This window comes from Boeremia exigua (genome assembly GCF_020726555.1).
Source record: "Boeremia exigua strain MPI-SDFR-AT-0100 chromosome Unknown C7974scaffold_3, whole genome shotgun sequence".
NCBI classification, from domain to species: Eukaryota; Fungi; Ascomycota; class Dothideomycetes; order Pleosporales; family Didymellaceae; genus Boeremia; species Boeremia exigua.
The window spans coordinates 1,412,808-1,427,926 of record NW_025763520.1 but is presented as its reverse complement, the minus strand read 5'-3'; the positions used below and the strand labels follow the sequence as shown (position 1 = coordinate 1,427,926).

The 15,119-nt window shown below is 59.3% G+C and overlaps 6 protein-coding genes across 6 annotated transcripts; 2 read left to right on the top strand and 4 right to left on the bottom strand.

Moving 5' to 3' along the window:
• Positions 1-883: 883 nt before the first annotated feature.
• On the bottom strand, positions 884-2,284 carry C7974DRAFT_305589 (uncharacterized protein; the record flags this gene model as incomplete). Its single annotated transcript, XM_046138032.1, has 1 exon — positions 884-2,284. One exon carries the CDS (start codon positions 2,282-2,284, stop codon positions 884-886), a length of 1,401 nt encoding a protein of 466 aa, XP_046000258.1.
• Positions 2,285-4,105: 1,821 nt separating this feature from the next.
• On the top strand, positions 4,106-5,020 carry C7974DRAFT_410216 (RNA polymerase II subunit A; the record flags this gene model as incomplete). The annotated part of the gene is made up of 2 exons (XM_046143449.1): positions 4,106-4,311; positions 4,366-5,020. The coding sequence occupies 2 exons, from the start codon at positions 4,106-4,108 to the stop codon at positions 5,018-5,020; spliced, it is 861 nt and encodes a 286-aa protein (XP_046000257.1).
• Positions 5,021-5,199: 179 nt separating this feature from the next.
• Positions 5,200-8,158, bottom strand: C7974DRAFT_388065 (uncharacterized protein). Its single transcript, XM_046141244.1, has 2 exons — positions 7,430-8,158; positions 5,200-7,330 (listed from the first exon to the last, which is right to left on the bottom strand). The coding sequence occupies exons 1-2, from the start codon at positions 7,773-7,775 to the stop codon at positions 5,448-5,450; spliced, it is 2,229 nt and encodes a 742-aa protein (XP_046000256.1). The 5' UTR covers positions 7,776-8,158; the 3' UTR covers positions 5,200-5,447.
• A 935-nt stretch (positions 8,159-9,093) lies between these two features.
• C7974DRAFT_449204 (dihydroxy-acid dehydratase-like protein) lies at positions 9,094-11,703 on the top strand (the record flags this gene model as incomplete). The annotated part of the gene is given in 7 exon segments (XM_046145699.1): positions 9,094-9,743; positions 9,796-9,893; positions 9,942-9,985; positions 10,060-10,167; positions 10,213-10,609; positions 10,632-10,636; positions 10,652-11,703. The coding sequence occupies 7 exon segments, from the start codon at positions 9,585-9,587 to the stop codon at positions 11,701-11,703; spliced, it is 1,863 nt and encodes a 620-aa protein (XP_046000255.1). The 5' UTR covers positions 9,094-9,584.
• A 443-nt stretch (positions 11,704-12,146) lies between these two features.
• Positions 12,147-12,854, bottom strand: C7974DRAFT_410212 (40S ribosomal protein S19; the record flags this gene model as incomplete). The annotated part of the gene is made up of 5 exons (XM_046143448.1): positions 12,147-12,360; positions 12,421-12,538; positions 12,592-12,641; positions 12,692-12,715; positions 12,766-12,854. The coding sequence occupies 5 exons, from the start codon at positions 12,852-12,854 to the stop codon at positions 12,147-12,149; spliced, it is 495 nt and encodes a 164-aa protein (XP_046000254.1).
• Positions 12,855-13,358: 504 nt separating this feature from the next.
• On the bottom strand, positions 13,359-15,003 carry C7974DRAFT_388056 (glycoside hydrolase family 93 protein). Its single transcript, XM_046141243.1, has one exon. The coding sequence runs from the start codon at positions 14,556-14,558 to the stop codon at positions 13,392-13,394; it is 1,167 nt and encodes a 388-aa protein (XP_046000253.1). The 5' UTR covers positions 14,559-15,003; the 3' UTR covers positions 13,359-13,391.
• Between the last annotated feature and the right edge of the window lie 116 nt (positions 15,004-15,119).

Sequence of the window (15,119 nt, the reverse complement as noted above, 5' to 3'; positions counted from 1 at the left end):
GCAACCAAGTGTTGTTTCAGCGAGCACATAGTCACTGGAGCGGGCAGGTAGACTTGCCTCCTGTGAGTTCCAGCGGGTGGATGCGGTGCGGCGTGAAGCGTGTTTGGGGCGGGTAGTTGAGGCTGGTATTCGAGGCTGATATTCGAGGCTGGCACATGGCGAGCACGCCAACACCAGGCGGTCAGTAAGCTGCAGATTAGTTCCAGGCCGCGAGACGTCACCGTGAAGACCAGAATGAGGATGCACAAGCCTTCGCGATCAAACAGCCAGGACCATACATGTCAGACATCAGGGCCATAGTCACGCAGTCTCTCCGCACTTTTGAACATGATATATTAACTTTCTCACCCCCTCCGCACCCAGCGCATAGCGCCACCCCTCGCCCATTTTCCCATCCAAGCCCCTCGAGGTATCCATCCGTCATCATCATCTCCCGGCCCAGCCCAAGCGCCATCGCAAATCGTAAGCCCCCCCCAAATAAAGCAGGGCGACATTGCCAACAAAAAAACCAAAAACAAAAAAGGGTGCGCGCGTACAAAACCAAAAGTGGGAGCTCTGGGGGGGATGGCTCGTTGAGAGAAAAAAGGAGGTGTAGAAGAAGAAGTCGGAGTAGAAGATGAGAAAAGGAAGGGAAAAGCAGTACAACTACAAAAACGTAGATTGGCGCCGCAGACGGCGTGGCGCGGCGCGGAGGAGCGCGCGGGGGCGTGTGAGGGCGCGGCCGAGGGCGAGGTCTCTCGTGGGAGGGACAGCGTACTGGAGCTGTGGAGAGCAACATGCTAGCGCGAGGGGGACGCCGGGAAATGCATGCAGGCGCAAAAAAGGCTGGTTAAGACATGGGGGCGAAGCGAATGTCGTGAAGAGTGAGTGCGTGCCTTCAAGGTCATGAACTCTGGTGGTTGGGGGTGGTCGTCTCGACGCCCTCCATCGGGCCGTCTTCTCTTCCCTTGCTGAAGGCTCCTCCCTCGGGGTTTGTTGGTGTGGCGAGCCGGTCTTTGGGATAGGGCTCTAGGTCTTTGTGACTTGTTGAGAAGGTGGATATGACGGGCGTGTACGAGGAGGTGTGGTCGGCCTGGGTGGGGGTTCTGGCCTCGGGACCGGCTGAGATGGGGCTGAGCAGGCTGTCCAGGCCGGTGCTGGCTTCCTGGGCCTGCACGGCGCCGTTCATGAGGCCATTCCAGCCGCCTTCGATGTCGCGCAGCAGGCGCACGTACTCCTCCGGCACCAGCCCGCTCTCGCCTGTCTTGGGGTCCTGTGCGACCAGCCAGCCCTGGCCGTGGCGGTAGGAGACCAGGATGACCTGGCCCTCGACCAGCGGCAGCTCGTTGTCGTTTTCGCGGGCAAAGTCGAACAGGGCGACGGCCTTGCCGTGCATCTCCTCGTCGGGCGAGGCGATGGTGAACTGGTAGTCGCGCGAGAAGCGGTTGTCGTCCTGAATGTAGTCGCCGGGCTCGGACATGTCGTCGTCATCGTCGTCGTCGGCATCGGAGTGGTAGGGCGGCCCCTCGTTGGCATAGGAGCGCTGGGGCAGGATGGCGGCAAAGTGCGAGTCGCGGCGCGAGGCGCCCTCGGGCACGTCGAGCGACGCGGACGAGCTGGGCGGGTAGGTGATGTACTCGCCGCCGATGCCGTTGGCGGCGTCGTTGACGTGGCTGGGGTAGTAGCTGCCCTCGCCGTTGACACCCGTGACGGAGCTGCGGCGGTGCTCCTCGGGGGCGCGGCGGCCGCGGGTCTGGTCAAAGTCGACCTGGTTCGACTTCTGCTTCTTGTGGCGGGCGCTGTGGTGGCTGGTGACGACGGGGCTGGCCAGGTCGTCGTCCTCGCTGTAGGGCGGGCCGTCGCCAAAGGCCGTCATGGGCAGCTGCTCGCCTAGCCCCAGGTGCTGCGGGGCGCGGGCGCCGCGGTCGGTGCGCCAGGCCACGGGCGGCGGGTCGCTCAGGCGGCGGCTGCGGTCGCTGGCGGGGGTCGAGGCGCCGGAGCGGTGCTCGGCGGGCAGCGGGCCGTAGTACAGCGGGTGGGCGGGCTCGTAGGCAAAGTCGCGCACCAGGGCGTACGGCAGACTCGAGTGGAAGGCGGGGAAGGCCACCGACTGCGGGCGCGAGCGCGGGGCGGGCGCGGGGGCCACGGCGGCGGCCACGGCCGACATGCGCTTGCTGGCGTACGAGCTGGCGCGCTCCAGCTTGGCGTGCGACGGCGGCGACGTGACCAGCGGCGGCAGCGAGGTGCGGTTGGAGCCCACGTACGCCGGCGCGGCGTCGCGCTGGGCCAGGACGTCGGCCGCCATGGGAGGGCGCGGTGCGGGCTCGGGCTCGGGCATGCGCGGGCGCGGCTTATATACGGCGGGGCGGCGGTGCGGCGCTGCTGCTGGGCGTGTCCTGCGGTCTGCAGTCGGCGGTCGGCGGTCCAGTGGCCAGTGGCCAGCAGCGACTCGCCTGCAGAGCGGCGGGCGGGCACGCTGGCGCTAAGAGGCCCAGTGGCAGAGCCCGTGGGCGTGCGAGAGCCTGCGAGAGCCGGGGCCGGGGCCGGGTCGAGGCCGCCGGGCGCAGAGAGACAGCCGGCGGGGCGCGCGGCAGCGAGGGGGCGGCAGCGAGGAGGGCGAGGGCGGCAGTGTGTCGCGGGCGCAGTGTCGCGGGCGCGGTGGTGGTGCTGGAGCCCGCCTGCTGGAGTGGACGGATGCGCGCTGGGCCAAAAATAGCGGCGGCGGGGGTGGTGAAACGAAATCGTCGCAATCGCAATCGCAATCGGCGCTGTCACTCGCGAACGGCCCTGCGGCGTGAGGCGACCGGGCTGCTCCAGACGGCTGTGCTCAGGGCTCGGGCGGCGCAGGCGGGCGTGAGGGCGGCTGGTCGAGGGCGCCGTCGCTGTCGCTGGCTCGCTGGCTGCTGGCGGCTCTGCCTCGCACCCGCCTCCAGCGCCCGGCACTGCTTGGGATTAGTTCTCACGTGCTGGTTTCAGGCAGTGAAGGCTAGCTGCATGGGGGCCTCTGCCAGCCGCGAGGGCGCTCCCTGCAGCACTGTAGCACTGCGGCCACGCATCGCCGTCTGCACTGTGGACTGCCACCATGGGGCCCGCGACGCCAGCAGCCCTCGTCGTCACGCACGCGTGGCCGCTGCACCGTGGCCGCACCGTCGCCGCTGTACCGTGACCGCTGAACCGCCAGCTCGACCACCGTTCCTCGGCGGCGGAGATGAGCCGCCTCTTGCCCCTTCAGGCCTCGCACTTCCGCAAGAGGAGCGCAATCTCTCGTCTGGTCGAAAAGAACTGCTCAATGCCCCAGCAACCAGCCTGCCTCGGCGACTCACTGCCGTGCCGCCTGCTGTGCCCCTCCTCTCAAGTGCCAGAAAAACGGCGGACAAGCGACCTTCAAGCTGACCAACTGCATAAAGAACTTGTCGCTACCATAATATCAAAAGCTAGAACTTATCTTACAACTACCTACATTGTAGGCAAAAGAGCATTCCATCTGCTTTTTGTGCATTCTCCCTACGTTACTGTCGCGTAGTAGAATCTCCACCTCATATGCGTAGTCTGCCGTTCATCCAGACGTGAGAGCCCATTTGGAGGCTCGCCGAAGTAGCCATTTGCAGCTAGCGCGCGTTTAGCGAGCAGTAAAACCACGTCCATCGACGACCGTCAACACCTCACTCATCACCCTCTACCAAGGGCTCTGCCTGCTCGCACACAGTGCCGTGCCTACTCGCACCCATCACCGCGCCAGCTCGATCCAAACGTCGTCAGCGCCTCCCCTGTAAGTACCACTGCGTAGATAGCCTCTGCCGTGATGATGAATACTATTATTGGAGCTGTCCTAGGCAATAGCCTTTGAGGATTCACTTAAACACTGAAAATTCTGAACTACGCCCGCCAGCCATTGTCGCTGCACCAACCTTGCGAGAGCATTGCTGACAGCGTGAAGAATTTGCAGATTCGAGATTGGAGACCCACCGGTGACCGCATCCACCGCGCGTTCCTCGCCGTCTCGCCGTCACGTGCCGTCGCTCGTCGCGTAATCCTTCACCCGCCGCGTGCCCTGAACACCAACTCACGTGCCCCTCCATTCATCTCCCGTTATCCGTGCCGCCGTGTCGTCATCGTGCCCGCCATCATGTCCGCCGACCCTCGCCTGCGCGCGCGTCAACAGCAGCAGCCCGCACCCGTGCCTCCACCGCCGCCGCCGCCGCCCGCAGAGCCCCAGCCCAGCGTGGACGGGGCCAGCGATACACCCACGCTCGCGCCCCGGACCCAGCCCACCGTCCCCGACGACCAATTCAAGCTGAAATTCTGCACCGTCTGCGCCAGCAACCAGAACCGGTATGCGTCCTGCCTGCTCCTCACACGAGTCTTCCCTCCACTAACACACCCCAGCTCCATGGAAGCCCACCTCCAACTCGCCTCCGCCAACCTCCCCACCATCTCCTTCGGCACGGGCTCCCTCGTCCGCCTCCCCGGCCCCACCATCACCCAACCCAACGTCTACCACTTCAACAGCACCACCTACCGCACCATCCACGACGAACTCGCCGCCCAAAACACCGCCCTGTACACCCACAACGGCCTGCTCAACATGCTCAGCCGCAACCTAAACATCAAGCGCTTCCCCGAGCGCTTCCAGGACTGGGTCCCGGGGAGTCCGCGCCTGGAGCACGACACGGACCAGGGCTACGCGGGCACCGAGGCGGGCGTCGCGGATGTTGTGTTCACGTGCGAGGAGCGCTGCTTCGACGCCGTACTCGAGGACCTGCACAATAAAGGCGGGAAGCTGAATCGGCCGGTGCATGTGTTCAATGTCGATATCAGGGATAACCACGAGGAGGCGCTGGTTGGGGGCAAGGCGATTCTGGATCTCGCGCTGAGTTTGAACGAGGCTGCGGCGAAGGAACACGGGGTGCATGGTGCGGGCGGGTGGGCGGCGGGCGGCGCCGCGCGCGAGGGGTTCGACGAGAAGGTGCCGGAGATTCTGGCGAGTTGGCAGGAGAGGTGGCCGCAGATGCCGGCGCTGTGGAGCGTTGCGTGGTTTTAGTACGTCGTTGTGGTGTGCGGCGTCGACAGGGGCGGTGTGAGGCGTCGCGCGCCTGTTCTTTCTTTCTTCGATATAGTCTTTCCACGATGCCACGATACCCACGAGCCACAGGCATAGGCATAGCGAGGCGTTAATCCAATCAGTCACTTCATCTCCAACTCAACACCACACACTTGATGTCATCTTAAGTGGGACGCTTCTTGTTTCAACGTCGTGTCATTCAAGGACTACACGCCGCGAGCGGACGAGAAAGTATTCATTCTCCAGTCCTCCCAGTCCCAGTCCAGTCCCCGTACCCACCAGCTCAAACCCATCGACCTAAACACCATGCCCCATATCCGTTACCCAGAACGCCAAACGCACCGCTAACCCCTCAAAAACTTGAAGACACAATCCTCACTCACCCCTCCGTTCCTTACAGACACACCTACAGCGTAGGCGCCCTCCTCAACCCATCACAGTACCTCACATGCAACTCATCCACAAAATGACTATGCCTGATGCCCGGCGGCCGCGCCTCCTGGAACGCCTGCAGCGCCGCCTCGACCTTCCACCCCAGACGCTCAACCAGGTAGGACACGAGGAAGAACCCCGTGCGGTTGAACCCGTAATGGCAATGCACCGCCACGAGGCCCTGTCTCTTTTGCTCACGCATCTGCGTCACAACGTCGTCGACGAGCGCGATGAAGGCGCGCACTTCGGCGCGCAGGGGGGGTTGCTTGGACACGGTGGGGAACTTGAAGTACGCTATTCCACCTGCTTCGAGACCGGCGGGGTCGTAGACGGGGTTGTCGTGGCTGATATCGATAACCGCGGAGATCTTGTTGTGCCACTCGCGGGCGAGGATCTTGGGGGCGTGGTGGGCGTCGACTTCGCGGAGAGTTTTCATGGCGCGGAAGGTGTGGGCGATCGGGGCCGAGACGGGGGTGATGGCTTGCCATTTTGCAAAGTTCTTGACATCCCACTTATTCGTGGTGGAGAGGTATTGGAGTTGCCAGGCCAGCGAGAGACGTGGGTCGACGTGCTCGGCGAGGAAGCTGCCAATGAGGCCGGAGAGGGTGCGGGAGGTGGATGGTGCGAAGAGCATGGAGTGTGCCGCGGGTTTTGGCATGATCGTGGTCTTAACAACGAGGCGGCGGGGATGCGGTGAAGGGTTATTAGACGGTGGTGCGGCTGTAGGAGATGAAATCGCCGTGACGACACTGCCATCTGTAGTACGGGTCTCGGTTTGAATAAGGCTTTCGCCGATCGTAGAGGCGGCTGCTGTACTAGAGGCGCTCCTCTCGCTGTCCAGCTTCGGGAGATCATTTGCATCGATGCCCGAGTCTTGATGCTTACGTTCTGCGAAAGCAGAGTCTACAACTGCTGGGTCGAACGGTGCTGCAGCGATCGGTAAACTTGCTTTTTCGCTGGGAGGCTCGATGGCCCCCACGTCTCTCCCGAGGTAATCAACAATCAGCTTGACGTTATCTGCTGGTGTCACAGAGTCGGCCTCGCCGGCAAGAAGAAAGATTGGTATCTCCAAGCCCATCCAGGTTTGGCGTCCAGGGAGACCGCCCGCAGGAGGGCTGACGGCATAGTCCGGACACATCCCGCGTGCCATGCGCTGCCACACCGCGGTACGACTCTGTCTGTTAAACCGCAGCTGCAGTTTCTTGGTCTCCTCTTCAGCGTCTGGTCCAGCCATACGAAGTACGCTAGCACTGTTAATTCCGCCACGACGGTCCCACCTTCTGTATAGGTCGAAAAGCATCGCGGGTACTGAGGTGACTCGACGCAGAAGCTTTGTTTGATCCTCAGTCGGGGGTCCTGCCTTGGGACAAATAGCGACCACTCCACTGATATGCTTTGAAAGTAAATGGGCATGAGGCGACGTCGGTGAAGCCAGAAGTGCAGCTAGAGAGCAGCCCATGCTATGGCCAATCAGGACAACAGTCTGACTCTCATCTCCAGCACGATGCTGCTCGATAACGACAGCTAAGAGTTGAACGAGTGCATCTGTTGTGTATGCCGCAGCTGCTCGAGGTTGAAATGAAGATCGACCGCATCCTGGAAGATCGATTGCTAAGCATGAGGCGAGGTTGGAGAGACTCAGCAGGATGGGGTGAAATTGTGCAATCGAACCGCCTAGGCCGTGAACGAATACCACCAAAGGTACTGGATTAGGCTCCCTGGGAAACTTGCTTTCCTGTGGATGTGGTCTGTAGAATGTTCGCACGCCAGGATATGTGATGTTGGTAGAAGGTACTGTGTATGACTGAATAGAAGAGTGCTTCCTTAACAGTCCCGGGTCGTTAGTGGCAACGTCGTCTGCTACAGTCAGTGACCTAGTCTCACATGAGGGTAGTTGGTATCGGCCAACCACACGCCCGGGGGAGTGGTGCCGCAGATCATACGGAGCATTCTTACCGTCGGTGGCGTCGTCCGCATGCTGGGAGTTTATGGACGGAGCGATCTTCCCTTGCTTGCTCTGCCGATCCCACACCCAGTATGCAGAGCCGCACAGAGCTGTCAACTTGACCATACCCACAAAAGCTGAGGTGATGAAGTTGCCTCGGTTCACAAAAGGGTTGATGAGAAGGATCAAGCGGTAGATGGAAAGTCTTATAGTGTCCCAAAGCGAAAGGTCGGCGAAACTCTGTACGCCCTGGTCATTGGCTGACTGGGCCAAAGCGGGCTTCAGCAGCAGGATGAGAGCCTGTGGAAGACGCAACGTGCCATTCTGAGACGAAAGGGATCGCGAATGAGGCTCCATAGCTGTTCGCGTGCTCCACGGCTGGATATGTGTTCAACGGGGCGTGGAGGTCCCGGCTTTGGGGATGGTGATGCGCGGATCCTCGCACGATCAGCGACCAATGGAATCAGGAAATGCGAACACGGTGCGCTTCAACGCAGGTCAGAGGCCAGTTTCCAATAACGTCTCTTTTTGTGCAAATGGCACACGTTGGGGTCACAGCGGATGTGCCGTTACGAGCAGGAGCAGCTAATCTGTAATCGAACGATAAGTGCAACGTGGGATGGTCGCATGGTGAGGAAACGATAAAACGAACTGAAGGCCAGCGAGTAGTGATAGAGCTGATGCGATGTCGTGGGACAAGTCAAGAGTCGCGACAGCAGGCGTGAGTCAGTCGCGCCATAAGATTGTGTTGATAAAAAGGAAAGTGCGTCATTCTTGTGGTTCAAACGGCAGGGGCGGCCCCGTGCGGGCCATCAATCGTGCAGGACAGGGCTGAAGAACACTCGATGGAAGCCACACCCGTACCGCGAACGAGTCTAGCACTGTCGCTGTACCTGACTACGAGCAATTGAGTTTACATGATGCTGGGGAGTGTGGCAATTTTGCTGTTCGTCTGGCAGGTCAGAGGCTTCTTCATCAACTCAACGTGGCAACGGCTGGTTCCACAGGGAGGGAGGTGCAAACACTGATGAGAAGGGTTGCGCTGGATGATCGAGAAAGCCGATGCAAATGCACCGACCACAACGCGGCGATCAAGCGTGCTCAAACGTTGTGAGGCCACTTGCAGGAGGACAGCCTCTCACGCTTCAGGGAAAACGGCGATCAAGCTGACCAACTCCAACACAGAGCTTGCAGCTATTAACGATACTCAAAGCTAACAGTTAGTTTAATATTACCTATATTGTAGACAAAGAAAGTGTCCTATAGAGGTGTTCCTGCATTCCCCCTACTCTGCTGTCGCGTGGGTGCGTGGTAAAACATCTGGCTCGCATCCTTAGTCCGCCGTTTATCCTGCAACGTGAGAGGACAGCCTTGCCCCAGCACTCGGATAAGCTACTGCGTCTCGGTTCGCACAGATGCTCCTGCATCGGAGTTTGGGTCGACGGAGCTTCACGTCAACATCTTCTTGAGATTAAAGTGACAATCAAAGGTGGCAAGGACACTCTCCTTGCTTAAGCCCGCAACATCTGCGGCATCTCAGTAGAGTTCAACACCGTGGATTGCTCGTGCCTTGGTGTTGACGACATGCCTCGCTGTCAACGCTATCCCCGGTTTTCTCGCCGGCGCCTGCATATCGGAGGCTTCAGCGGTCCCGCATGGTACCAATTTTCAACGTACCGGAACCTCCGCGCTAGGTGACGACCACCTCCAATCGCCACTATTCAGCTTGCAACACGTTATCTCGCATTGGCTCTCTCCACAGCCTAGACTCCACGTAGCGCATCGCCTGGGGAGGGGCGCTCGTCACCCCTCTTCTAAGAGGCCTCGAGCGAGTCGACCAGGACCGTCGCGACACCAGAAGTGCCCCACATGGGAAACTCTTTGATCTGGCGGGATGCTTCATGGAGCTAGACTGCATGCTTCCGACCTGCTTCCGATGCGCCCTGGTTGCGGGTGCGGCTAACTGGATGTCATCTGCTTGCAGGTCATCCATATCTAATCCAAGCCTCCAGTTGGACTTTTCGTGCCATCATCCGCTGTACCTGCCATCATCCGCTGTACCTGCCATCATCCACTGTGCCTTTTCTTACTTAGCATTTGTCGGTGACTGCATCAATTGACCCTGCCGACACGTATTAACAACTCCCCGACCTGTTAACTATCACAATGGATCCCAGAAATCTCGAGAAGCAGCGTGAGCCGGAGGAGCCACGCTTCCTCAGCTTCCCTCACCTCCCTGAAGGCGCAAAGAAGGAGGATGGCACACCTGCGCTGAATAGATGGTCGTCCACACTCACCACAGGTCACAACTTCCCTGGTGCTCAGGTATGTCCAGTCCATGTTACGACCGATGAATGCTAACAATTCTGTGCCACAGGCCATGTTGTACGCAGCTGGCGTTCCTAACAAGGAAGCCATGAAGACATATCCTCAAGTTGGTATTGCTAGTGTTTGGTGGGAGGGCAACCCATGCAAGTACGTGTACCCCACGAAATTGGCGTCATAGTACTAACTGTCATGCAGCACGCACTGTACGTCGGCGCTTTCGAATGCACACATCCAATCATGTCACGCACCTACAGCCGCCCTGACAGAGCCTCATGGATGCGTGGGGGTCATACAGCATGCTAACAGTTGACAGTACTTGGGTTGGGCAAGGAGATCAAGAAGCACATTGAGCAGGACAACATGCTTGGATGGCAGTACAACACCGTAGGAGTGTCGGACGGCATCACCATGGGTGGAGAGGGTATGCAACATGCACACACCTAGAGGATAATGCTAACAGCACCAGGCATGCGATTCTCCCTCCAGACCCGCGAGATAATAGCAGACAGCATCGAGACTGTCACCTGCGCCCAACACCACGACGCCTGCATTGCACTGCCTGGGTGCGATAAGAACATGCCTGGTGTGATTATGGCATTTGCCCGTCACAACCGACCCTCGATCATGGTGTACGGCGGCTCCATCATGCCCGGGTATTCAGAGACACTGAGGAGGCCAATCAACATCTCCACATGCTACGAGAAGCACGGCGCATACATCTACAAGAACCTCGATAGTGCAGAACCGGGCAAGTTCTCGCCAGACGAGATCATGGAAGACATCGAGAAGAACGCATGTCCCGGAGCCGGAGCGTGTGGTGGCATGTACACTGCCAATACCATGTCCACGTCTATCGAAGGCAAGTGATACCCCCTGATAGCTCAGCATATGTTAACTCCTCAAAGCCATGGGGCTCACACTCCCTAACTCGTCCACAACACCCGCCGAATCTCCCGCAAAGATGCGCGAGTGCGCCAAAGCCGCGGCAGCAATCCGCGTCTGCATGGAGAAGAACATCACACCGCGCAAGCTCCTGACCAAGGCATCGTTCGAGAATGCGCTCGTGATGATGATGGTGCTGGGTGGCTCGACCAACGCAGTGCTGCACCTGCTCGCCATGGCCGGTACTGCCGACGTCGCCCTAACCATCGATGACTTCCAGCGCGTCAGCAACAAGATCCCCTTTCTCGCCGACCTCGCCCCCAGTGGCCAGTTCATGGCAGCCGATCTCTTCGACATCGGCGGCATGCCCGCCGTCATGAAGCTCCTCATCGCCGCCAACCTCCTCGACGGCTCCATCCCCACCGTGACCGGCAAAACCCTCGCCGAGAACGTAGAACCCTACCCCTCTCTCCCCCAAGACCAGGTCCTCATCCGCCCCCTCTCCAACCCCATAAAACCCACCGGCCACATCGAGATCCTGCGCGGCAACCTCGCGCCCGCCGGCGCCGTCGCCAAAATCACAGGCAAAGAGGGCCTGAGCTTCACGGGCAAAGCGCTCGTCTTCGACAAAGAACACCAGCTCGACGCCGCCATGAACGCGGGCGAGATCCCGCACGGCGAGAACGTGGTCGTGGTCGTGCGCTACGAGGGCCCCAAGGGCGGCCCGGGCATGCCCGAGCAGCTCAAGGCCAGCGCGGCGATCATGGGCGCCAAGCTAACGAACGTCGCGCTCATCACTGACGGGCGGTACAGCGGCGCGTCGCATGGGTTCATTGTTGGTCACATGTGTCCCGAGGCCGCGGTGGGGGGGCCAATTGCGGTGGTGAGGACGGGCGATGTTATTACGATTGATGCGAAGGCACATCGTATTGATATGCATGTTAGTGATGAGGAGATTGCGCACAGGTTGAAGGAGTGGAAGGCGCCGGCGATGCCGGTTACGAGGGGAGTGTTGGCGAAGTATGCGAGGTTGGTCGGGGATGCGAGTCACGGAGCCATGACGGACTTGTTCTGAGGGTGAGGAAAAACGTGGAGATGGTGGGAGTGGTTGGTGTAGCATGTGGTGCCAGTTGAATAAGAATCCCAAAAGTTGGCATGCAATGCAAGATAGCACGCAATGCAATGTTTGGATAAAAAGTATTCATTGATGTGCGGCTGTGTAGGCATCGAAGGGATGGTCGGTAGGAAAGCAATGCAGTCACGCAGCACAAGGGGTACCAGATTGAAGAAAATGGGTATCAAGTTGCTTTTCAGGCCACGCCTGTCTCCATTGTCATCAGATAACCTAGGCTACCCATCCCATCCAACGCCCCAGCCGCGCCCAACTGCTTACGCTCGCACGCAGCGCCGGAACCTCTCGCGACTGTGCGTTTCGTGAGGCGACGTCAATCGCTTCCGACGACCCCGAACAACATCATGACCGGACGTGAACTCGTGGTGGTGTGCTCAGACGCGAATTTACTCGTCGTCCTCGTCCTCCTCCTCAGCCTCGAGGGTGGTCTGTGCAATACGGTCCAAATCACGCTGGCCGGACTGGGTGATGCGGCGACCGCCCTTCTCCTCATCGATCTCTACAACGCCGATCTTGGCCAGGGCCTGGAGGACCTTGCGGTCGACGGAGCCGGAGGCATCGACGTGGTGGGAGGGACGCGAGCCGCGGTTCTTGGTGGAACTGCACTTATTAGCACGGTGCTGCGCGGTGGGTTATTCCGTTGTCGGCAGGGGTACGCACCCGTGGACCTTGCGAAGACGGCCGACACCGACGGTCTTGCGCATGTAGACGTGGCGCGCGACGGCGGCGGCGCGGACGTAGAACCAGTCAATGTCCTGGGGGGGCAGCTCGTTGGAGTCTGTGCGTTGTTAGGCGGTGCGCAGCGCAGATGGGGTTGAGAATGAAACTTACGCGATGTCTTGACGGTATCAACCCAACCTGTAGATAAGACGGTCAGCAAGCTGATCGTGCGATTATCCCCCAGCGACGGGATTCAGGTTTTATCCTTCACCCGCTGGAATAGTACGAACCTGGGCTGTTGATTGTCAGTATGGCTTCAAAACAGCGATTCGGAATGCGACGTACATGGGGAGCTTTCCCTGCCTCTTCAAGAAAGCGGCATAGGAAGTGATGAACTTCTGCGCCTCGACGTCCTTAACTGAAACACCACCCATTTTGTCGGTTTTTGCTGGTGAGAGAGGGTTAGTTGGTGAGTGTTGCGGCTTGTCGTGTCGGTCGTCGGCGGGCAATGTCGAAGTTCGATTTTCGTCGCTCGTGGCTCGCTAACGCCCGCGCGCTCAACCGGCGGAATGGTCGGGCCGGGTGGGTCGCCACCCGACAGCGCCCATCATGGGAGGAGTGCACCTTCCAATTGCGCAGCACCATGTATTGTGTGCACGGGGTTCAATTCACATTTTATTCAGTAGGTCTGCCAGATCATCCGATTTGCAATCTGCGAAGGTGAATTTCATCATCTCTCGACTCCTCTATGTTTTCAGTCTCAAGGCATGAGCGTGGGCCGAGGTGTCAATTGAAGTCAAGCACCGTCACTGTCGCGAAGCTACTAAACACAGTAAATGCCAACGAGCTCTCCCGGTTTACACATTGCGCCAAAAGGACGAACATCTGCCAACTTGAGGCACACCAATTGTACGGATATCAATGTCTTTATTTAACAACATATATTATCACAATTATCTACAACATCCATCCTAAGCCTTGGGGAACTGCGTAATGTCAATGACAGACAGCTGCACCTTGTTCGTCGTGCTAGGAGGCAGAACACCACCACCCGCAATGAGCAGCTTCTTCCCGCCCTTGAGCACACGCAGATGGCGAGTGTAGTGCTCCTTCTCCGGTGTAGGAACCCTGATCCAAGGCGAGCCCGCTTCACCGAGTCCCCTGTTGATGTAGATATCGCCGCTGGTACCCGAGCTGACGATGATGGTGCCGTTCTTGCCACCATATGGGCTCCACACGTTGTAGGGCGAGCCTTCGGGGATGGTGCCGTCGGTGGTGATGAGCTGGTGGTCCTCGGCCGAGTCGAATTTCTCGGGGTCGGTGGAGAGGCGGTAGAACAGCGGGAACTTGTAGTTGGGGCTGTTGGTGGGGCCACCGCCGTACTCGTAGGTCATCAGGTACTTGCCGTTGGGCAGGAGGGTCACGGTGGGCATGCCAGGGCGGTCGGTGTAGCGGTCGTGGCGGATGTCGTTGATCACCGGACCCCAGTTCTTGCCGTCGGTAGTGGTCTGGTGCACCATCTTCTGGCCGTAGGTGGCGTTGTCGCGCTGGTCGGAGTAGTAGCAGATGAGCTTGTTCTGGTGCAGCATCAGGAACGGCTCCCAGACGGGGGTGAGGCCGTTGTTGGGAATGGCCACGCCACCGGCCGCAATGTGTGAGACGAACTCCCAGGTGTAGCCCTTGTCGGTCGAAGCGTACAGCTCGATCTGTGTGGTGGAGAGGTCGGTAGGAATGGAGCTTCCTGAGAGCAGAACGGTACCAGCAGGCCACTTGCCGAATTTCTTGGGCAGGACGTAGATGAATGGCTGGTAGCGGAGGCCGTTCTGAGGCTGCGCCTGATCGTACACGCGCGAGATCTCCTTCCAGTTGTACCCGCCGTCGGTCGACTTGTAGATGGGGAAGTAGACCTTCGACTTGGGGTCGCTGCCTTCAGGGCTGTAGTTCTCCCATGTTGCAAGGAGGTTGCCGTTCTCGAACTCAGCGGTACGAGCGTACAGAGTGCGAGGGTCGGTGTAGTTCGACGGCGGCGTGAACACGACACGCTGAGAGAAGAACTCAGGAGCCTTCGGCGCGCTTGAGGGCGCAGCCGAGACGGCGACAGATAGCAGCGACGAGAAGAGGAAAGTGGAGAGCCTCATCTTGAGATTGAATTGAGATGCTTGAAAAAAAAAGTACCTGATCGGCGGTCACCCCGTCATATAAACATGTCGTACCTGATCACTGGGAAAATCGAACCATACCACCGATCTCACGTCACATACCCATTGACCCGTTCCTGAATCAGCAGTGGACATGGGGTACCCATCTCCGCGACCAGTCATTTGTGGGGGAGTCTGGCACCGGAAAAACCATGGAGATCACCTCAGGTGAAGTTGCGGGGAATCGTAGTAACGATGTGCCGAGCAGAGCTAACACCCAGCGTGTTATGCAAATCACGCTCGGTTTTCAGCCGAGCGGTCGGGGTACAGCCTAAATCAAGGCACTAACGCCGGCCTACAAACTTGTGTCGGCAGGACGTCACGGTGAGCATCGGAGTATCCCCGATGTTTGCGAGAGTCGTGCCAGGGCATTGGTGCGGCGGATTATGGTCGGCATCGGTGGTGCTGGCGAAGCTCACGGACTCATGACGCCACACGGGAAGGAGTGCTGGGCAACGGTTAGCGTTGCTTCTTCCACCAACCTCATTGCCTGCAATAACG

What these genes read in the sequence shown, in the direction of transcription:
- C7974DRAFT_388056 (XM_046141243.1), bottom strand. Translation starts at nt 14,558, where the DNA reads ATGAGGCTCTCCACTTTCCTCTTCTCGTCGCTGCTATCTGTCGCCGTC.
- C7974DRAFT_388065 (XM_046141244.1), bottom strand. Translation starts at nt 7,775, where the DNA reads ATGGAGCCTCATTCGCGATCCCTTTCGTCTCAGAATGGCACGTTGCGT. An exon ending in TGCGGACGACGCCACCGACG is followed by an intron (nt 7,331 to 7,429) that starts GTAAGAATGCTC and finishes TGACTGTAGCAG; the next exon opens with ACGACGTTGCCACTAACGAC.